This window comes from Strongylocentrotus purpuratus, unplaced genomic scaffold (genome assembly GCF_000002235.5).
Source record: "Strongylocentrotus purpuratus isolate Spur 01 unplaced genomic scaffold, Spur_5.0 spur5_scaffold_9, whole genome shotgun sequence".
Lineage (NCBI taxonomy): Eukaryota > Metazoa > Echinodermata > Echinoidea > Camarodonta > Strongylocentrotidae > Strongylocentrotus > Strongylocentrotus purpuratus.
In genome coordinates this window covers 28,031,121-28,054,981 of record NW_022145615.1, presented here as the reverse complement: position 1 = coordinate 28,054,981, position 23,861 = coordinate 28,031,121, and the positions used below count along the sequence as shown (strand labels likewise).

Here is a 23,861-nt window from a genome sequence, read left to right as displayed (position 1 = left end):
TAGGATATCTTTTCCCAAAAACTTTAAGATACATAATGCTACATAGAGTTACATATTTTCACCTTGCAGAGATACTGAGGAACAGCCCATAGCTATTACAAATAAGTGAATTAGTAAGCTTTCTACCCACCTACATGTATAAACATTGAAAGAAACAACTGTTGATCCGTTACACACAACCAATTTGGCAAATATTGGTTGGTCATTTACCAATTATTAAAGCATAAGAAAGTAAAAACTATGATTCTTTTCATGTTCAAGCCATGTGTCTGAAGACATCAATGTTTTTTTCACATTCAATAAATGTTCATTACAAACAAGGACATTTCGTGATAACGATTAGTTTGAATATCATTTTTGTGTAATATATAATACATGTAGTTCTTTTTTTATGTAGCACAGAGAGATATAAATGTATGGTTAGTGTGTAGGAATCATTTCTTTGCACATCTGGATAAATTGCGTTAAGTTTCCATTACAAACAAGGACATTTGTTATCATGATCCAGTTTAGTTTGAATATAATTTTTTTGTAATATACATGTAGTTCTTTGTATGTGTTAGAAACTATAAAGCACAGAGAGATATACATGTATGGTCAGTGTGTAGGAATCACTTCTTTGCACATCTGGATAAATTGCAGTAAGTTTCCATTACAAACAAGGACATTTGTTATCATGATCAAGTTTAGTTTCAATATAATTTGTTTGTTATATACATGTAGTTCTTTTTTATGTGTTAGAAACTATAAGGCACAGAGATAATACATGTATGGTCAGTGTGTAGGAATCACTTCTTGCATATCTGGCTAAATAAGGGAGTTTACAGATACAATCTGCGCATGGGCAGATAAAGGTCATTTGTACCAAAATGGTAAAACCCACAGAGATGAATATTGGATATGCGCTCATGAAAGTTATGTAACATTATTCATTTATGCACCAACGGTACATTCTATGATATGCAGGTGGAAGTATTCTTTTCAAGAGGTCAAACAAAATGTATTCATGAAGTACATCTAGGACTTTGGCAGTTATTATTCTAAGATGCTCAAAGTGGAACTTCTCCATGTGTAAAAGATCTGTGGATATTTAGGGTCATTTGTACCATGTGCTATCTGTAAACTCCCTTATTGCAAGATTCTATTTGTAGGGCTAGACGAAGGAATTCTACAATGAATAAAGCTCTTTACTTAGCTAATCTTAACATTTAAATGCAGTATCTGTCTGTTGGTGTCTTCTACAGGATGAAATGTACCTTATAATCAAAGGTCTTACAGAGAACAGATGGGATACATGAAGCTGTGTAAACATGAAATCTCAATCATCGCCATTTGACATCATCTCTTACATACTATTCCTACAGATAACTGAGATTTAGAGGAATCTTTTGGATGCCTGTCAAGTAAATCCTATGAAGAAAGTCAAGAAACAATTGGATGTCACTCAAATCAGTCAGGTGTGGTACATGTATCAAGGAGTCTCTTGATATCTCTCATATCAGTAACCAGTCCATGAAGAAACCTGTGACGTTTTACATATCAGTCCCTTGCAATTTGGAAGACTTGCTGGATGTCTCTGAAGCATCATGAAGAAGTCCTTGATTACCTTTCATATCCCTCATTGATATTATGAAGGTGTATACTTGATGCCATTCCAAAAACTTGGTAATATTTGAAGGAATTATTTGGTTGCCTCTCACAAAAGTCACTTGTGTTGTGAAGGAGTCCTTTGATTGCTTCTCATATCACTCACTGCTGATATTATGGTGTTTCTTTGATGCTTTCCTAAAACTCGGTGATATATGAAACATCCCATAGGTCACCACTCATGTCACTTTGTATTATGATAGGGAGTCTTCTAGATGTCTCGCATGTCCCTAGTAATAGTAAGAAGAAGTCTCTTAAATGTGTCTAAAAACTTGGTGAGATTTGAAGGAATTGAATTCAAGGTCCTGCTGCTCACATTTAAGGCAACTGATGGTCAGACTCGGATATGTGTCATCTTTAATTAAGCGGCGTCATCTTCGCCCTGGTCTAAATGCTAACTTTATTGGAAGAGCTCACGCCTTTGAATGTTCTTTTAAAACAAATAGATATGCCATATAAATCCTGTGAATCATCATCATCATCATCACATACATCTAGTCTTTAGATGCCTCTTTCAGTCCATACAAGGGTCTTCCAGACACGTTTCATACTGCTCATCATGAAATGAAGCCTTTCAGCTGCTGCAAGACTTCTTCATCAATCGAGTCCATGATCTGCTGGAAGACAGCAGGACCATGCAACCTCTCACACTTTCCCATCTGGAACTTGACATATTCTGGGAAGGAGGTGTTGTGTATAGGATCTTGCCTCGAAAGCTGGAACAAACAAGAAAGTAGTAAAAATGTATGTTTTCAATACCATATCTACTTTTTCCATTTAAGACAGATCACTGGAAAAAATGAATTATATTGAAGATTTAACTATATTTCTTGGAGGCGGTTGAGGCAACGATGTCTTCAGCTGTTCTAGTTGGCTACTTTGGCTAAAGTGGCCAATGAAAATATTTTTGTCATATAATCAAATATTGCAGATTAATATCTAAAAGACATTACTGACTTATTTCATTCTGGTTCTTTACATACATGCTGTGCTAATTTGTACATGAAGTTCATTAACAGAAGAAAGAGTAATGAAATAAACCTGCTAGATGGACATTTTCTAGCTCATGCGCAGCTTATGACAATAAATCAACTTACAACAAGAACTGCTAAATTAGGTAACACTAAACAAAACACCTGTTCAGAAAGACCACCTGCATATAAAGACTACCATAACTGGACTATGGTAGAGTTTGACTGTAAATGAATTCTTACCTCTCTCATTCTCTTGTCATGTAGAGTCTCGTACTCATCATCGATTTCATCACTGCGGTCTTCACTCATAACTAGGTAACTGTACAGATTGTGAAGGTATGAAAAGAGGGGGGAAAAATTCATATCCAAGACTAGGAGTACAGGCATTCGGGTTCATAACAGAGAAACAGAGAAACAGAGTAAAGATTGAACAAGACAGGAATGCATAGAACTTTAACTTAATTTCACCCATTATTCATGTCGCATAAAACAAATAAAAAAACGTGTGCATGAAATAAATCAAACAATAATAAGCATGGATTCACATAAAAAAATGTTTTAAATGTATAAAAATAACACTTTTTTAAAAGCTTGTTCACATAAACCATGGGGTATGTTTAGGCGTTGTGTGCTTCGAATTTTGTATCTCATAACACACACACACACGATAAGGGAGCACATTGTTCATCCCCACTTGCCATTTATTCATTACATAAGAATCAGCAGTAAACTGTGGCAGTTTCCCGTAGCTCATTTAAACGAGCTTTAAAAGGGCTTGTTCCTATCCCTTTTGACATTTTTCATACAATTACATTAAATGACTAAATAATTTTATACCCCTTCTAAATTTGTATTTTTGTGTTTTTGTCATACAATTACACTAAACAACTAAATAGATTCATACCCCTTATAATTTTTTTGGGTGTGTTTTTTGTAACTCAGGTACGAAAGGTGGACTGGCTGAATCAGAGCCTTTGTTGTATATTTTCAGATGTATGCTTTATTATGTCACATTCTCAAGAAAAATAAGTTGGGTCAAATCAATTTTTCACATATTTAGAAGATTACAAAAGTTGGTAAGAGTGTGAATAATATAGTTATTAACTGTAAATTAAGGAAGGGTTCTTACTCTAGTTTTTTATCATTCTCTTCTCTGCACACGTCATGAAGTACTTCAACAATGATGTACATCATGTCCGGTAACCTCTCCATTACAGCCCTTGATGAACTGGTCATCAGGGATGCAAACGCTAGACCGGTCAGTTTCCTGCGCTCTGCCGCAGCTAGCTGGTCCATGCGGTCAACCCAGGTCTGGATCAGGGTGGTCAGTAGCTCATCAGGCTGTAAGAGGAAGAAGAATTAGGGAAAATTGCATTATGGCATCTGAAGAGGGTTAAAATATGAACCATTCAGGTCTTATCTACACATGTATTACTCCAAGAAAGTGATCTAGTTTACAAACTTTGTTAGGAATCAGCCTACAGTTTAGTAATAAAACTAAACTTGAACTTTGGTAATTAATAGATTTAAATTTCAAGAGAAACTGGTAGAAAATAATTTGTGATTGTTTATCATGCAGCAAATCGATAGTTCTGTCCTGACAATTGTTCACAAACTGACTTGCTAGAAATCAAATACACAAAAACCATGTCTTCTAGTGCTCAACATGTCATTGGTCCAACTAGCTTGAGCTTCTTAGGCTACCTGCTCATTATTTAGCCATTTGTTATCAAATTGCATAGGCAAATATCATTATGCTACCTACTCTAACATTCTATGTACATTGGTTTTAATCTGTGCAATATTATTTGCTATCCCTACCAGAAATACAGAACAACTGAAAATAAATCTTGTCAATTGATACATTTAAAAGTTCATCAATATTGATATATGAAGTATTCAATGTGTTGGATTAGTTATGAACAAGGAATCATACTCACTGTGGTTTTCCAACTCTTGGCAATGCCATCGAGGACAGAGAAGAAATAGTCTTGATTCTTGATGATAATACGACAGAGGAGAGAGACGTACATGGTCATCAGCATAGGGTAGATCTGAAGGGAAGAAAAACAAATTTGTTAATCTATCTAAATATGTAGACAGGTTTTAAGACACAAATGATACTTACTAATGGCCCCCTCCTGTACCCATTCTGGTAGCCTTTACGCCTTAGCAATTCTCACATCTGCTTTATCTTACTTGCCCCCCCCCCCCCCCCTTCCTAATTTTTCAGTCATGTTAGCTTTTTCTAACCAATAGTCACCAGGCTACAATAATTCTTATCTTTAAGCACTTTCTCCTGGATATTTTACATTTGTTCCACCTTCCTTTCCCATTGCTCATTCTGCATGCATGCCTGAACTACTGGGCTTAAAATATCTTCACATGATTTTCCCCATGCCTCTATTTACTCCTGTTCTGCATGCTTCTTTGACCCATTAAAGCCCAACTTATCTTGCATTTCTCACCTCATTATGTAATAATAATAATCTGGATTTACATGACGCTTAATACAAAATATCGTCTATAAGCACTTTACAGATACTATTTCCCTGGTCCTCGGATTCATTCATGCACAATGTGCACCATCTCCACTCCCTGCGGAGTATTCCTACCATAGGGTCACTGTGAGGGCATATGGCAATTACTATAAACACAAAACCTAAATTACCTAAAGAAGCTACATTTATTTTTCATCTTTGATCCAATCCAATTTCTCTCTCCCATCCCAACTTCAGCAGGTACTCTTGACCCAAACAAGTCAAATGTATCTTACATCTTTACTCAAGATCTCCTCCAGGACTTTGGGCAGATACGACTCAAAGAAATGTGGTCCTTCAATCGGGAACATCTTGAACACTGTTTCTATCGTCTGCAGAGTAAACACAGGTTTTTACATCAAAGGATTCAGGAAAACACAATGTTGGTAAAATTAAACATACAAAGATACATGATTGTATACAGAATTTTAAATATTTTCCTTCAACAAACAGACATGAACAACATATACAGCTTTTACACCATATAAGTATATACACAGATAATGTGCACATACATGACTTTCCAATACTCAGTCTCTTTTTATTTGAACATAAACAAACCATCAAAAGGGGTTTTGTAGTTTAATAATTGCCAATTAAGGTGTTTCCTTCATAAAATATGGTCTGGTAAGACGGCAACTATATTAGATATGGAAGGTAAAACAAACATATAACTGATTTACTTTCTAAATAATGATAAAACTGGTAATTAGTAACCAGAATTTTAGTGCATTTAACTCCTCTAGTCAAATCATTGATAATCGCACCATTCTGAGTCAATTTAGCTTTTTCTCCTCCAAGGAAGAATGAAATATGATGAAATTTAGATCTTATTAATCATTTGACTATTCAGAGCTTTGGTCAATAAGATTTTACTTGTTTGAATGTTCATATCAAATGCTATTGGAAATTCTTTCCAAATCGGATCATAGTCAGAATGGATAATGTGTAGTGGGCAAAACAAATTTTTGGGGTAAATATCACAAAAAACACAATTGTGACACAATAGTGATAACTGATTCTTTCTATGGTAGTGAAACATGGACTTTAGCCTCTGATAATTAAAGCATTTGAAAAGTTGTGAAATGTGGTTTTTAAGAAGAATGATGAAAATCCCTTGGACTGACAAAGTTATTAATGAGGAAGTTCTTAAGAAGAGCTGGAGTACAAAGGAAAATGATACGTGAGATGTTGATTAGGCAGTTTAAGTTCATGGGTCTCATTACACATAAAGAAAGCCAAGAAAATCTTGATTTGACAGTGAAAATTGTTGGAAGGAGGAGTAGGGGAAGGAGGAGATGACTTTGGATGGATAGTCTGCATAAATTGTTAGAAGAGAGAGAGGAGTGAAAGAACTGGGAGTGGTACTAATTATACAGAAAGCTAGGAGCGGAGGGTTGAGGAACAGCATGATCACCAAATTCAAATCGATATGGCACTTAGAGAGATTCTTTCTATCAATTGAAGCGCTACCTTGAGGACCACGGTGACACCCTCTGTCCTGAGTTCAGCCACTATGCCTGTTGTACATGTCGCTACTGTCTGTCCATGGCTCTAGAGGGGGGTATAATATGAAAAGATTTCATGATTTTCAATTTGTGAATGAGCAGCCTGTATCAAGTACTTATACATGTGACATTGAACCAGTATTGAAGAAGCAGCCCATAGTATTAAAAATGCAAATTTGATTTTTATTTCCAATCATAAATATCTTGATAATCAGACAGGCGATCGGCTTGTAAAAGCCATGGGGTTCTTGACTGACCTAAAGGTTTATAATAATCATTGCAGCATTAGCTAAATCAAGGATTTTGTTTCAGAATCTGAGACAAAGTTACCCAATCCTTTTAATCGTTTACCTATAGAATGTCAGGTTAAGCTGTTTGACGTTGCTTTCATACATTCTGGGTATTCACATTGATTTGTACACTTTAAAGAGGAGTATTGCACCATGCTGCCTAGTGCCAAGCTACATGTACAGTGAAACCTGTCTATAAAGACCACCCAAGGGAGACAAGAAAAGTGGTCTTTATAGGCAGGTGGTCGCTAAAGCAGGTTTGACTGTACCTGCATGAACTGTTCCTTCCCAAGGATGACATACGAACTGATGATGAGAAGACATGTCTTCAGATTCTCGGTAGCCATTTCTATAAAAAATTAAAAAATAAAAACATTTATTTAAAAAATACAAATCAATACTACATTAAAAACTAAACTAAAAACTTAATGCAGAATAACAAACATATACATAGGAAAATTTCACCATATTATCATGCCACAATCACTGTCTCATATAGTTACTCATCATAATGAAGTTGTGAAGAAGTTCAACTGAAGATTAACACAACACCATTCCAAAACATTACAAAGTTTTAGCATTGCGCCCTTGATGGATTTGTAAATAGTACACAGAGGAGAGCAGGGACAACATAAAAACTCATTTTTGTGTGCCTTTTTGTGATGATTGAGAACTTGGATTTCACTTTCTGAAGTATGGTGAGTTTTAAGAGGCTAAGATCCCCCTCAACAGAAGAGAAACAAGCAGATGTGAGTAACTTTAAATCTACGAGCGCCACTCCCAGCAGAGAGCCGAACATGGAGGTAGGGGCCTATAACATAGATCCTACGGATAAACTCCTACGTAAGATATTGTTGAAGGTGTCTGGAATTGAGGAAATGCATAAGAAAGTGATATCATTGGGCAAAAAGTTAATATTATCGAGCAGAAATTTGAGGGATTGAATACCAGAGTTGTGGATTTGGAGCAAAGAGTTGGACACTTAGAAACAGAATTTGAAGAATTATAGGAAAAAGTCAAAGAAAATCAGGAAAAAAAGTTGACATAAATTATGTTAATGAGTTGCGCAGGAATGTGGTGGATCTTGTTAATCGCAGCAAGCGGAATAATGTTGTGCTGTACGGAATTCCAGAAGGTGAGGAAGGAAACACCTACGATTGTGCTACCTATGCCAAGGCATTCTTTGCTGAGCATCTCAATGTCCAGGATACAGAGATTGAGCGTGCCCACAGAACACTGAGTGGGAACGTGCACGCCAACAAAAGGATGGACCGATACGGCCACGCCCAATCCACGTCAGACTTCTACGATTTACGGACCGAAAAGACATACTAAAATGTAGCTCTACGCTAAAGGATGTCCGCATCAAAGGTCAAAAGGTCGGCACAGCGACACGCGAAAAGAGCATAAGAAACTGAGAAAACTACGACAGGAAAATAAATTTGCATTCATTCCGAATTCTGTTCCTAGGGTGATCAAATTCAAAGACACTCCTGGTGTACTGAAAACACTACGAATGTCGGATTTATAGGAATTGAAATGCTATGTCAACTTGTCTCAATGGAAATAATAACTTTTTTGTTCACATCTCCATTACTTTTCATCAAACAAGCAGAATGAAAGTAAAATCTGCGCTGATAACATAAATGTTCATGTTTGTTGTATTTGGAAAGTTTAATAGGCCGAATGCGTTACTCTAATGAACTGTCCCTGCTCTCTTTTGAACCTTTTGGATGGTTTCTAATAGCGAACAGTTGTACAAATCTACAATGTTTATTTTTTATCACGTTTTTCTTTATTTTTTCCTTCTTATATCCTATAAGTCTAGGATACAAACTCAACACATTTTGCTGAGAGATATTGTAAGTTCATTAGTATGCTCCCCCATGCATAAAGACATTTACCGTGAATTTGTAAACACACAAAATACTGTGTTACATGTATATGATGGATAGTGTTATTGATATAAAAATTTGTTCGCTCAATGTGAGGGGGTTAGAAAATTCCTTTAAACAAAGATGTATACTTAATTGGATTAGAAATTCTGACTATCATCTTATTTTGTTGCAAGAAACACATAGCACCCATAGTACTGAAAAAAAACTGGTGTCAAGAATGGGGTTTTAAAATTCTATTCAGTCATGCTAGATCAGACAGCGCTGGAGTTTGTATATTGTTTAAACCTTTCGCTTCTTTTGATATTTTGAATGTTACACATGATGATTCGGGTAGAATTCTTCTAGTAATTTTGAAAGTGATTCATTCATTGATACAATGGATAGATTCCCCAATTTGATTCAAAACCTTTTAAATTGTAATGATACACTAAAAAACATGATACTAGATATAGAATTAATAGATATTTGGAGATTGTTAAACAAACATGAATACAAATATACATGGACTTCACCAGATTTTGAAGAAATTAAGTCGATTAGATTATTTTCTGATACCCAGAAGCTTAATTCCGGTCGTTGAAAATTTGAATGTATATTTCGGATACAAGACCGATCATTCTCTCATATCCCTTTTGTTAGTACAATCAGTACCAAAGAGGGGGCAGGTTATTGGAAACTAAACACCTCCTTACTTTCTAAACAAGAGAATGTTGAGACCATTGAAAATGAAATTGAGTATACTATTCATGAATTTACTTACTTGTCTCCTGTAAAACTATGGGAATACCTAAAATTCAGAGTAAAACAAAGCTTTATAAAAATGTCCACAAATGACAAAAAGAAGCGAAAAGGCAAATTAACTTTGTTTTGAATGCATTTTAATTTTATGTATTTTGTATGTATGTGCTACTATGTAATATTTGAGTTGAGAAATAAAATATCTTGAAAAAAAATGAAAAAAAATGTATGAACCATAACAGTATGACCCATGAAATAAAGAAAAAAAGAAATATGAGAAAGATAACGACATTCATTTCAATATGTAACAATCAAAGTGAAATATTTCGATAGAATACTAACCCAGTACTTCAGGCATATTAGAGAAGAGTTGAAGGAGTTCTGGTGTCATGGCAGGAGCATTCTGTATAGTCTCATACCTACATGGTCAAAATCAACAAACATCGAAACAGCTCAAATAAATACATATGCAAGTACAGCTAAACAGGCAATAGACGGTTGAAAAGAAAATGTAGGAAAATAAATTATACAAATTGATGTTGTAATAGTCACAAACTAGATAAGTAAATCATGAATATTTGGTGAAATGCCAATGTTTCTTATTCATTCGGAACAAAGATAGCTATAACTTTATTTCTTCAATGGGATACATTCATTTTTTTCAGGTATCAACAGACAATTGCAGACGGCTGGAACGTCCCAAATATGCCTATCCAATCAGAGATAAACTAAAAGAAGTCCAATAATACTTGTCTGGGGTCATTGTTGTTAAAAAATGCTGAGTAAAACAATGTATTATGTGACCTACTCACCACAGATCCACACCATCTTCCATTAGATAGACATGTGGAGGCTGGGAGACATCAGTACTGAACTTGATTATAGGAAGGAGGAAAGGATAGAGTGTGGTACTGTGTGGTCCCAAACCCTGCAAGAAAAGACATGAAGAAATTTACAGTGTCTGAGAATGTTTACAGTTAACTTGTTAAAATCTTAAAATAATATACTGTAAACATTAGAAAAATCAAATCAAATAGCACCAAACCATAATCTTGATATGATTGCAATACACCTATCAAGGCTTTACAAGTGTGATGATTAACTGTAATCTCACTTAATAGTGAGTTAATAACTGACACTACCGGAAGACACGGTTCTGCTGAACCCTCCCAGAGGAGGGCCAAATACTGGGCAAGGTTGGTAGTAAAGGGGCAAACGTTACCCCTCTAAGACCACTTATATAAACACAAGATGGATGAGAATTGACAGGATGACACATTGTATCATGTTATGCTCTGCTGAATCCTCCCTAAGGAGGGGTAAGCACTGGGCAAGATTGGTAGAGAGGGGGCAAAACTTACCCCTCTATTAAAGTCCACTTACCTGAACAAGATGAATGAGAGTTGAGAGGATGACACACCGGAGCATGTTATGCTCTGCTGAATGCTTCCTAAGGAGGGGTAAGTACTGGGCAAGATTGGTAGAGAGGGGGCAAAACTTACCCCTCTAAGTCCACTTACCTGAACAAGATGAATGAGAGTTGAGAGGATGACACACCGGAGCATGTTATGCTCTGCTGAATCCTCCCAGAGAAGGGGTAAGTACTGGGCAAGATCGGTAGAGAGGGGGCAAAACTTAGCCCTTTAAGTCCACTTACCTGAACAAGATGAATGAGAGTTGAGAGGATGACACACCGGAGCATGTTATGCTCTGCTGAATCCTCCCAGAGAAGGGGTAAGTACTGGGCAAGACTGGTAGAGAGGGGGCAAAACTTACCCCTCTAAATCCACTTACCTGAACAAGATGAATGAGAGTTGAGAGGATGACACACCGGAGCATGTTATGCTCTGCTGAATCCTCCCAGAGAAGGGGTAAGTACTGGGCAAGATCGGTAGAGAGGGGGCAAAACTTAGCCCTTTAAGTCCACTTACCTGAACAAGATGAATGAGAGTTGAGAGGATGACACACCGGAGCATGTTATGCTCTGCTGAATCCTCCCAGAGAAGGGGTAAGTACTGGGCAAGACTGGTAGAGAAGGGACGAATCTGGGGCCCCACCCTCTCGATGATGAAAGACATCACATGAAGAATGCTCATCTAAAATAAATAGAAGGCACAGGTTAAGATGATAATGATATTGGAAATAATATGAAGTTAAAACAGGTATTAAGACTATCTGGGGATTCACCTAGCATTATAAATAACCTGATGGATTCACACATTATAAAAATAAATGTTCTTGCTACATTCACATCTTTTTTACTTCAAATATTCCAATAAATAAATGTGTACACATTTACTTGAACAACATATACAGCTGAACATTTTTCTAGTAATTTTAAAAGTTTTCTAACTTAATATCTGGTTAATATTTGGTTCAAGAACAAGTCTGAAACTTACCTTTGTGTCACATTCTGATACTTGTTGTAGAAGTTGAAACAGCAGTGAAAAACTGGATTCTAAAAACTGGAATAGTAGAAATAAAACCAATACAATATCAATAAATTTTCTCAAAGCTTTCACAAAACATATTAAAGCAATTTTTATAATCACTACAACAATTGATATTTTTTAACAGTATAGCAAATTTGCCACATCACAGGGTGGTAATTTAATGGATGGATATAAATAATTTCACCACTAATAGAGTGATTTCTTTTTAAAGTGCAGACATTCTCTACCAACTTTAAGAGCGGGTTGTGTACACCTTTCGTTGGTGCACTAAAACTAGGGAAATTACATTGTACTGACAAATAATTGACACCTGTGGTTTTACCACAAATTCAAAAATTACATTTTTGGAAGTTTGAGGTACACATCAGTAACACATCAAGCACTGTACTATTTTTTTCTTCAAAACATGCCTCATAGGTTCAGTTTATTGATTTATTAATTACATTTTGATGACTTACCGGCAGGAAGGCTTCTGTCTTAAACTCGAAATCATCCACAGGTGCATCATCTCAGTCAAGGAACAAAACATGCTAAGACAATTTTGTTTTCTCTTATTCCAACAATTATCTATGATACAATCACTAAAAAAGCAACAGGTCAGAATTATGGATATGCCATATGATTTTTAACTGCCCTGAAATTGTAAATTGTATTTTTCAATTACTTTACCATTTAAGGGTCTGATAACTTGGTCAAGTGAGTAAATTACTTAAATAATCATATGATTTTATACTACTGGACAACTTCCAAGTTATTTCCTTTTTCTATTTGGATGCACCTATGAAATTAAACAAATGGGTATAACTAGAATGGATATCACTGGATGACAACAAGATGCAATAGAGAGTAAAAATCCTCACATTCCCACATTGCCTAATTGCTCTAAACCATAGGAATCCAAAACCAAATTGGTTTCATCAATTTATCAATTCTTTCTAGGGGGGGGGGGGGGATAAGTTAATGAATTCCACACATTCCTTGTTATCCCCCATCGTCTACAATGGATGTGAATGAAGAAATCAACACCTTTATTATTGTCACTCTAAAGAGCAAATTGTTCTGAAAAAAAATCAACCATCGAATGTTTATACATACAATAATAATAATAATAATAATAATAATAATAATGATGGGCATTTCTATTGCACTGTCTATCTAGAAATTCTATTCCGAGGCGCATTTATTATTACCCGGCTTTAGCCTAGCTGCCATTACAGCTCTCCAGCATTTCAAGGTATCCTGCCAGGTATCCATTTACATCACCTGGGTTGAGTGTGTCATATGTAGATCAATGTCAAGCAAGCTAAAACACATCATATCAAAATTGGAGAAATAAAGCTCTTTAAGCAAGTGATGCATGTAAAGGATATCAATCTTGAGAGCCTGTGCAGCTGATATCCTGACTACCAGATCTTCATCTGCAGATAAGAGGGGTAGGATTGCTTGGTAGAAGGTAGGGTGTAGAGAGGGGGACAGCTTCACCCCTATCCATTGACCGACTAACCAGATCACTCTTCTTCTTATCATCTTGTACCTGGGTCATCAAGAGAAAGGGAAATGAAGGGTAGGAAGAACATAGTAGAATATAAAAGCAGAAAGAAGTATGAAAACATTTAACACAGTGGAAAGGAATCAAGATGAAGACTACAAAGAAGGTGCTATTGAATCAAACTTGCTGTGATAATCAAATGCTGCATATTTACCCAAAGTCAATTAAAAGACTGTAGCTAACATCAATTACGTATAAACTCCTTATCGACTACATGCATTACAAAAGAAGGCACTGGTTTTAAAGTAGAACATAAGATACAGTGTAACTGGTACCAACAAACATATTGTCAATTTTTTGACCTCCTAACACTAGCATGTACCACTGCACAAGAGTTACTATATTTATACGGAGAAGTGTAGGGGAACATTCCTTCAATTTACAAATGTCAATATACGTTCAGCACAATGATATAAAAGCAATTGATATATACACAATGTGACAATGTGAAAGCAGTAGATAAATTACACAGCTGTCTATCTGAATGGTGATTATTCTCTTCTCGACGCTTCTTACCTTGGATGCATGTTTTGAAGTTCTTTCAAGAGATGAGAGGTGAACCACTGATCAAAATCAACATCGTCAAACAGCTCAAAAGCAGCTTGACCTAATGCATTGTATACTACAAAGTTAAAAAATAGAAAATATGTACACATGTGATTGTATATCTTTCCAAATAGATTTTATCTTGCATCAAATTTTGCCCAGCACAACAATTTCTCTTCACTTTAGGGCTAGGTCTTCACTACATACTAATGAAATTAACCCATTGACTACTGTGTTTTCTCATTCCCATAGACTTAACACAAGGACCACCCGGATCCAGTAGCCAAATGGTTAATACGTAATCTTGTAAAAGACACTTACCCGCTTCCTTCTGTAATAGCACCTGTATATCTTCTGTATCACTCGCATCTAAAGAGTGTAGACAAAAAAAGAAACAAAAAGTTATTTCAAGTTTGCTATGATATTCTAAATCATGATAAACTCTACTCATTATGAATCTAATGTCATTCCCATGGAATAGTAGAGAAACAACCTGGGCCCCGTTTCATAAAACCTGTAATCAGTTACAAATGCTAACTTTTCTATGACAAATTTGTTCTCAGCCAATAAAATGCCACGATTTCAGTAGCTTATAACAGTTATTGTAACTTGTTATTGATAACAAGTTTTATGAAACAGGGCCCTGGTTCCCATAAGCATTGTGTTAAGTTATCTTGCCAGGAAGGGTCTTGACTTTGTTTCGGTTCTTTTCCAAATGAATATTGCACAAATTTTCTTCTTACACAAAGTTACCACTTCTTGTTGAACCACCTATACAAACAAACATAATTATGCTTGGACCCTGAACTGAATTTCTAGAATACATTTTTATGTTTGGTTGATAACTCTTTAATAGCAAATACACATCAACCTTAGAATTAATCCACTTCTTGAATCCTCTGGATGTCCGTTAATTTGCTTTGGTCAACTAAGGCTCAAATATTAATAAAAGTGGACCTCTCCTGTGGACTCTGGCCACACACACAATATTTATGGAATACACACTCAAAATAAATATGACAGTCTAGGGTTTCAATCTGTAGCAAAACAAACTGGAAGGCTATCATACAACTCTGTAATGACCAAGAAACACAGTGTGTACTTTACCTTGTACTTTCTGTACCATTTGAATGAGTACTGGGATGAAAACTGATTTGTTTGCATGGAAAAGGGTCAGGAATAAAGTCTCTGTACAAGGCTGGAAAACAAAAAATAAACAAGAAAAGCATTATAATATTCTTCTGATTTTTCTACATGAGGCAAGTGTTTGAAACATCAAGAGTACTTTCTTTAGCATTGCAAGACACTTTGCATTCCTTGATACATTCAGCATATACAAAGATTAGCTAAGGCATTTAGGCAGACTAAAAAAGTCCTGTACACATGCATTCATGATAGCTGATTGATGAAAACTTATTCCATAAACTGGAAATAATAGTACAGAGTTACACATTGTCATTATTGTCTCTATTGCCGATATATTGGATGAGGCTATTGAATCTAAACTTTTTCATGATTCTTACAATGCCTAAAAGGGGAACATTTTTCTATCTCTCCATGTAAACAGTAATGGCAATAGAGGAGGCAAACATATATAAGTGTGCTATAGGTAATAAAGAGGATTGATAAACACGGATAAGATGTATTACCCTTAAGCTAAACTTCCATGATTCACCTCCCTCGTCAGACACAAAGCCTTCGGGATCTGTTTCCCACAGATGCAGGTCCTGAAAGAAACGATACAGTTACAGGTTAAAACAGTCTTAGTGCATATATATTTTTCAAATATATTTTCTAATGCAACTTCATGACCCTATTCTACAGCTGCGATCTCAACAATTATTACAAAATATAAAGACATGAGAATTATGAAAAATAAAATATTGGACGTTGATACCAGGTAGAACACTTGCTAGGCAACGATTGCTCCGCAGTAATTTCCACTAATTTCCACTAACCAAATTCCTAATCCTGGACCAAAAGTTACATGTCACCCAAACCCTAAGCCTAAACCTAACGTAAAAACTTTACTGCAATCTTAACCCTAACCCTACACTTTTCACAAAAATAATGCCTGGAGCAATTGTCGCCGAAGCAAATGTCGGAGCACCTGACACTTCTCTTACCTCTTGTCCCAATGGAAAGTACTGCATGATTAGCCTCTGACAGATTTCTGTGACAATACTCTCTGTAAAGAATGCTTTCTTTGCCTGTCATTGAAGTAAGAAAGGAAACATTGAATACTACAGCTTAATAAATATTGTCATCAAGGTTCTACTCATAGCAAGAAAGAGTTTATTTGGATACAAGATGAATTAGCACATGAAGGAATTTGTGCATCTAAAATAAATGACTGGATGAAAAATGTATGTTGTACATTGTGAAATTTATCATATTATACATACACCTTATCATGAATGTTTATGGTAATTTGAAAAACAGTACATATAAATTCCAATGTAAGAAACATACAGCATGCATTCTTTGCATTTTATTCAAACAGGAACTTTGATTCTATACATTTTGCATGTGAAAATTGATTTAAAAAAAATTAATACAAAATCCAACAAAATTGTTAGCAATGTCTGGTCGGGTATCCAGGCAAAAAGGGAAGCTCTATGGAAACACACTCTAATCTTTATTATCCCACTACCATCATAATGTCAATGTCATTTGAGCAGCTAACTAGAATGGCTGAAGACAGAAAGGTATGGAGAATCCAAGTCTCACGGTCCGTTTCGTGCCACCCTAGCAGCCTCCAGAGTATGGGACATAGATACAGTATTGCTAGAAATAAAGTAGACACATTACCACCAAGTCACACCAAAGTCTATGGGATAATGCATGCAGTCATGCGTGACACAGTGTGAGAGTGTGATAGATGGACCATCACAATACATCTTACGACAGAACCAAGCATTGTTCTTACCCCTTCTGCTTTGACAGTAACAGGGTCTGGCTCCTCATCAGGACCGGTCCTCTCCTTGTACTTCTCACACTTGACGATCCCTTTGATGAGATTCATGCACTGTACCGTGAAGCGTTCAAACATGAGGTGTCTGTTATCATCAGAGAATACACAGGAGGTGCAGAGTTCCAAGGAGCTGCCGATGAAGTCTATGTAGGCCAGTGGGAAGTTCTCCTGGCAGTCCAGTAGCTGAAGTGAAGAATGAAGAAAATCTTATCGTTAAACGGCAAGAGGGGTGTTGACTCTATGTCATATGATCAGCCGATTAAAGCCCTTCTGGCTCTCAGCAGACATTTATCAATGAATGTACAAAGTACGCTCCAGCAAAGAATGCTCTAGGATCAGTTTCTAAAATGGTCCAATTCTTAACTTCAGCTTGTATCCTACAGTACACCCCAATGAGAAGCTATAAACCCCAATGACCCCCCATGCCTTGACCCTTATATTTGACACATTAAATAATAGCCTTACCAGTTTATCTTCATTTACATCACTAGTTTACTACCAGCGTCACATCTCAAATCATGTACCTCTGTTACTTTGATTCAACAAAGCCCTAGTGTCTCATCAAAGCTGTTCTTATTTTAAATTTCACAGACAAAAATATTACATGGGTTTCTGAAGAGAAATACACGTAAATCATGACAAAATAAACAGTAAAGAGACGTGCAACAATCAATGATTCATTGCTGTCTGAGGTTAATGGACTTACAACTTTAGTGTGCAGGATGGCCATTTTCTCCAACTTCTCTCTTAGTGTGTGATTAGCAGGAAGACTTGCTCCTAGAAAACAGAATAAATGAGGTAGCATCAGGGGCCCGTTTCACAAAGCCTTTTTTCAATGACAAATGGCAAACATCAGTGACAAATCTGCTGCTAACCAATCACAAGCAAGGATTCCAGTAGCTTATAACAAAAGCTGTGATTTGTCACTGATGACAAGTTCTGTGAAACGCCCACCTGTGAGCTTCAATCCATTTCTGCATCATGAAGACTAAATCACAATTGAAAAGGAATTAGATTGGATAACTTTTAAATACATAAAGATATAGATGAATACAATAATCAGAGCACTTACTGACTTCTAAATAGGGACGCACCCTCTGGAATATCATCTGAATCAGCATCTGAAAGAGTTTGGAAAGAGAAAAGTATAATGCTTTGTGATATTGTGATATTATGTGAACATGATTAATTTTAAATTAAACAATTTTTACTTTACAAATTTGTCACAACATTAACAGAGAATAAACTGTACAGGGAAATTCTTCAATTTTCTCTTTAAACAAAGATACAGATTTAATGACATAGTACAGTTCTATCAATTTGTGGATGATTCAACTGTGCCTCAAATTTGTTTGTATTTTTGTTTTGCTGTTGGGGGGGGGGGGGGGAGGAGGGTAGATAGAGATTTGTAGTGGTTTTCTGGACAAGTATATTAGACTCTATATTCTTTCACTAAATTAGTCAATTAAATTTTAGGTTACTTCTTTCATAATTAGCTAGCAGAACTTTTGATTGAATATTAATTTCTCTCATTCTTACCATTGCTTCTTGAGACTTGCCTGGTTCTGTTATGCCAAACACCAGCTGTTTTCTCAAAACTGTACATAATGATAATCACAAGAAAAGTTACTACTGTCTTCTGAAACCATTTAACACTGACAATGATAATGAAGCGGGTGATATATACGGAAAGTGTTTCTTCAGGAGTACCTGATCACATAGGACTTTGAAGGAATGAGAATGCAATAAAACAATTTGACCACAACCACAATTTGCCCCTTGTGTGAAATCTACTTTTGGCAAAGGTACAATGTGCTTTGCAAAGCAATACAAGACATTTACATCTCTGAGAAAACAGTGCGGATAATTACCTTTAAGGGCAAGCGCACTGAGCTCAAGTGATGTTGCCATGGCAGTATGATCCTGAGCATTAGCTGCTTGTAGGAATTTCTCAGTATAGGTGTTCCAGAGGGTTAGCACAAAACCAAAGATGTTACTTGTCAGCTATTGAAAATTATAAAAAAAATAGAGATACATGTATATAAAGAAAACTTTACAGCATCCCCTACCAACATTCTTCCTTGAATTTTCATAAGCAACAAGGTTGCACATTGGTGACCAAATATATGAGCACAAGGCTGATCATAACAGCACATTCCCATGGTAATCAACCATAATTTTACTTCTCTTTTAATGAATATGTATTACAAAAGAATTCAAAACCATGTCATAGGTACATGAAAACCTTTTTTTTTTGTTAAACTAAATCCCACCAGATATGCTTCTTGAAGAGATGGGACATTAACGAGATAATATATTCACTTGGTTTAGTGAAAACAAGAACCATAAATAAATGAATAAATAAAACAACAGAATATTATATCATCAGAGGGATATCTTACAATTTGTTTAGACATTCTCAAGATAGTCATCAAACTTACCTCTTGAAAAAGCTTCCTATCTGTTGCCAGTCTCTTGGACGCTAGGGTCTTTGTCACATGATGCAATGTTAAGAGTGCTCTCTGCTGTGCAAGGAGATCCGGTTGCTTGACCGCTTCCAGGAGAATAGGGACCAGCTCAGGCCAAATCCTAGGACAGTCCATGCGAGCTATCTTGCTAATGAGGACTGCCAGCTGAGTAGCTATAGGAGCAATTGGTTCATCAAAGCGAGCGACCAGCTTGGCTCGTATGCCCACCTTTTCTGTATCTGAGATGGCACTGAAAATAACCGAAAGTACCATCGTACAATGTAGTGACGACAAAATCATTATGTATCACTTCATTGTTTTTCCTCCCACAGATGAGATTGTGCGGAAATACATAAATATCTCTAAAAGAAAAATCTTGATTTGGTAGGCCTAAAAAAGTTTTTAGTTGATGTTTTATCTTGAAATGGAAGTATTTGTACATTTACAGTATTATACACGATTATTCCTGGTCTATTGACTTGATTAAAAGATGCTATCTCAAATATTGTTTTAGATTTAAATTTTGCAGATTGAAACCGTTGCCTTTCAAAACATGGGTTTTGGGAAGATAACAATTCATCAGATTATGCACTTACTTTGTTGCATTCTTCCTCCAGTATCTGTCAATGCCATTTTTGAAGAAAAGTACTGCCAACCATCTTACATTTACGCCAATACTGTGGTTCTGAATTATTGTCTGTGTAAAAGGAGAAAAAAAGATTGACAATAAAATAACACTTCTTTTATTTCCATGTCTATCTCTGAAAACAAATTTCATCTTTTAACTTGTTTATATATTTATTCTTTCAAACTGTACAAACTAGTAATGACTATTTTTTTTTTATTATTCTGTAATACAGACCCATGACTGACTTATTAATGGATTTGCTGAAGTAATTAATTATTGAAGTTGCAATCTGTATGACAACTACAGGTATGCACTAACATAACTAACCTCTTGTGAGAAATCATAAAATAATATTGAGGAAACATATTTAGTTTTCCTTTCTCTCTAAAAAATCTAAACAATATTAACAATTTTCCTTTATAAATAATCATAATTGACTCTGTATTAAAAAGAAAATATGACTAGAGTGAAGTACCTGTAGAATAGAGTAAAAACCAGGTTGTGCTTCCCATTGCTTGAGCTGTTGTTCAGCTGGTTTCAGAATGCTAGGATCCTGACTAGTAGCTCTGGTCAACACCTCCAACACAGCATTGCAACCCTCCTCATTCATTTCTGAAGTGAAGCTCACTCAAATTTAGCACTGTTAAAGAGAAGACAAGATTTTCTATGAAATGATTCAGATTTCAGTTACATGTATCTCTATTAATGAGGTGATCAACCCAGAACAATCTACATGTAGTATCAGATGCTAAACCATTGTTCAAACTAGGTTTCATCAGTACTCAACAAACAACAATAAAAAATTGTACACCTAGGAGGCTAGGACTAGTAGGAGTGGCATTTAATCTTTTCCTTCTTCTGGTTGGAATACGGTCATCAATAAAGATCATCCGCATTTTCGCAGACGTTTCATATTTTCGATCCACGCGTTGACTGTGTCGGACTGTACTCAATTGTCAAAGAGACAGAAGAAGCAGAACAAGAAGCTGCAGAAGAAGGGCAAGAAGAAAGAATGGAAGGAAGGAAGGAAGGAAGGAAGGAAGGAAGGAAGGAAGGAAGGAAGGAAGGAAGGAAGGAGAAGAAGGAGGAGAAGGAGAAGAAGAAGGAGAAGGGGAAGAAGAGGGAGGAGAAGAAGAAAAGAAAAAGAAGAACAAGAAAAAGAAAAAGAAAAAGAAGAAAAAGAAAAAAAGAAAAGAAAAAGAAGCAGAAGAAGGAGAAGGAGAAGAAGGAGAAGTAGGAGGAGGATGAGGTGGAGGAGGTGGAGGTGGAGGTGGAGGAGGTGGAGGAGGAGCTAGTGGCTGGAGATAGATGAGGAGGAGGAGGAGGAGGATGAGGAGGAGGTGGAGGTGGAGGAGGAGGTGTATACAAGTATACAAGCTTCTTTGAAGAGATTTGCAAAACAAAACAGCAAACACATACTTATCCATCGTCATGGCAAACAAATCATATCACGAATCGTGTCATCGCATTGTTCCATATAGATTCTAGATCTATAACAGTATTAACACGTCTCATTCCTTGGTTTCATTGAAAACACCAAAACCATGATTAATGTTATTTAGCATGTGCATGTTTATATTTTCAATGTAAAACTGTATGACAGACGGGTAAAGTCACCAGCCAAAATGTTCTTTAGCAGTTTACGATACAAAACAAAATCCCCCAAAACATAAAATAAACTATGTTATGTAAGAGTTGCCCATGACTTACACAGATTTCAATATGTGGGGCAATGTAAGAGAAATTTCCTAAATTCAACCCCAAAATTTTGAATCTTTTCTGCGTAAAAAGAAGCATAAGGGTAATCGAAAGATAATATTTCCCCTGCTAACTCACAAATATGATAAAAGGGCTTGCAATCAGACCTGCATAATAGAGAACTGGTTTCTCTCGATAACACGTGAACACAGCGCCACGGCCCTGCACAGAAAGGTCACGGTACTTGTGTATTACTTTCGGTCCGCTCGGCTAGCTCGCTCTAACGCGTCCGGCCGGCCCGGTGCGGGCCGGGCGAGCGCTGCTGCTCCGTACCGGTCGGTCGCACTTTCTCAGCGCAGCTCCAGCATCATGCACGTAATAGCACTGCTAGTAGTATAGTAGTGGTCAATGCCAGTTCGTATTGAGCTACCCACGTTGGTGTCTGCTCAAAATTGTAATACTATACTTAGAACTCTTCTTTGAGGGCAATATGGCGGAAGGAGTGAATACCCCTCATTCAGCTGAGAAAAAGGAAGAAGGAGAAAATGGACAAATCCCAAACGAAGCAGGGGAAAACATGGAAGTTGAGTTACCAAATGGTGCAACAAATGGTGCAGATACAGATGCCAGTGTCAGTGAGGAAGAGCCACAACCAGAGAGAGAGCTCTCTCAGATTGATCATATCAATAAGTCACTTCTTTCATCTTTTCTGAGCAGACTGAATGATCCAGCTACTTCATCTCTATTTCCTAGTACCCAAATTATTGACTCAGAGCCAGATGAATGTGAAGATGGACAGAGCGACATCATCCATACTTGAATTTCCGATAGAATTTAACATGAGAGATGAATTTTGATAAAAATTAAAGGGACCAGGAAGTAGGGCGTAAGAGAGATATCTGAACAGCAGTGTCACTGTGTCAGATTTGGACAAGTTGTGAGCTGTTGTTCGTCAATTCATCTTCCATCAGATCCAACAACAGACATTTTAACAACTGAAGTTTTTGTGCCTGTGATTTAAAAAGCCCTGCAGGATACGTTTTCTGGGAGATCAGCTTACGGAATTTCCATTCTGGCGAAAGCGAGTCGTCAGGGATCTACAATGTACATGTACATGTTGTAGTTTGTACATGTCATTTACAACTAATTTTTCTACTACACTGAGATGAACAAAGAGATTCTTTAATCTGATCTGCAGTCGTCGTCTAAATTGGATGCTAGCTGTATACTACATCATTTCACGCACAACAAAATAATTGTTTCATTCCAAGCAAGCCATGGGTGACGGGTCTAGACTACACTATGCAGATGAAACTCAAACAACATTCTGGTGGCACGGCGTGTATGTGCACCTCTCCGAGGCCGAAATGGAACTGACTTTATTGCATATTATTCATAAGTAAAATCCAAAAGAAAGATGAATCTTTGTAATTGTAGGAAATGATGGATTGTGAAGAAAAATGTATGCATGTACATGTACATGTATGTTCTATTTAAGGTGATCGAGATATAGACTCTATATGTATTTCTTTTTTAATCCAGATTTTTATGTTTTCAAGAAAATCAAAAACAAAAATTGTGTCACTATACACTGGTGTCCAGTGTCTGTGAGCTTGCATGATGAGTTTCAATTAAACAGTCATTACCAAATCTACTTGTATGTTAGAAAATGTAATCAACATATTGTAATCCAGTGTTTTCATTCACTACATGGGGAATGTGTGTGCAAGTATCTTTTAATCTGTGAAAACCTCATTTTGATACATCTATAGTTCTGTGATAGTGATTAAGATATTTAAATCTGCTAGATTTCATTTAGTTTGAAAGGTCTGCCCTGTTAATAATAATAATTTTTTTTTATAATCATTTATAAGAAGAGAATTATTCTAAATAAAATGGAATGATGCATGTTAGGATGATAGTCTGAAAATTTCCACAAATACATGTAGT

General features: G+C 36.2%; 1 protein-coding gene across 3 annotated transcripts; it reads right to left on the bottom strand.

Annotated features, from left to right (window-relative positions):
- Nucleotides 1-1,414: 1,414 nt before the first annotated feature.
- On the bottom strand, nucleotides 1,415-22,183 carry LOC589080 (importin-11). 3 transcript variants are annotated; one of them, XM_030976632.1, is made up of 28 exons: nucleotides 22,050-22,183; nucleotides 20,689-20,853; nucleotides 20,182-20,282; nucleotides 19,559-19,835; nucleotides 18,989-19,121; nucleotides 18,657-18,715; nucleotides 18,190-18,238; nucleotides 17,824-17,894; nucleotides 17,073-17,300; nucleotides 16,270-16,353; nucleotides 15,793-15,870; nucleotides 15,251-15,341; nucleotides 14,465-14,512; nucleotides 14,114-14,219; nucleotides 13,419-13,582; nucleotides 12,507-12,547; nucleotides 11,995-12,060; nucleotides 11,527-11,691; nucleotides 10,408-10,523; nucleotides 9,938-10,014; nucleotides 9,618-9,644; nucleotides 7,229-7,308; nucleotides 6,635-6,715; nucleotides 5,398-5,493; nucleotides 4,562-4,675; nucleotides 3,751-3,962; nucleotides 2,862-2,940; nucleotides 1,415-2,363 (listed from the first exon to the last, which is right to left on the bottom strand). In XM_030976632.1, exons 2-28 carry the CDS (start codon nucleotides 20,821-20,823, stop codon nucleotides 2,205-2,207), a joined length of 2,937 nt encoding a protein of 978 aa, XP_030832492.1. In that variant the 5' UTR covers nucleotides 20,824-20,853; nucleotides 22,050-22,183; the 3' UTR covers nucleotides 1,415-2,204. The 3 variants fall into 3 exon arrangements, with proteins under 3 accessions (XP_030832492.1, XP_030832491.1, XP_793829.2); XM_030976631.1 differs by having other exon boundaries at nucleotides 22,079-22,183; XM_788736.5 differs by lacking the exon at nucleotides 9,618-9,644 and having other exon boundaries at nucleotides 22,079-22,183.
- Between the last annotated feature and the right edge of the window lie 1,678 nt (nucleotides 22,184-23,861).

Excerpts from the sequence above, each read along its gene's own strand:
- LOC589080 (XM_030976632.1), bottom strand. The coding sequence starts at position 20,823 with ATGAATGAGGAGGGTTGCAATGCTGTGTTGGAGGTGTTGACCAGAGCT. Across the intron at positions 20,283-20,688 it reads GTTTTTACTCTATTCTACAG|ACAATAATTCAGAACCACAG; the intron begins GTACTTCACTCT and ends CCTTTTACACAG. Across the intron at positions 18,239-18,656 it reads GCAAGTCTCAAGAAGCAATG|ATGCTGATTCAGATGATATT; the intron begins GTAAGAATGAGA and ends AAACTCTTTCAG.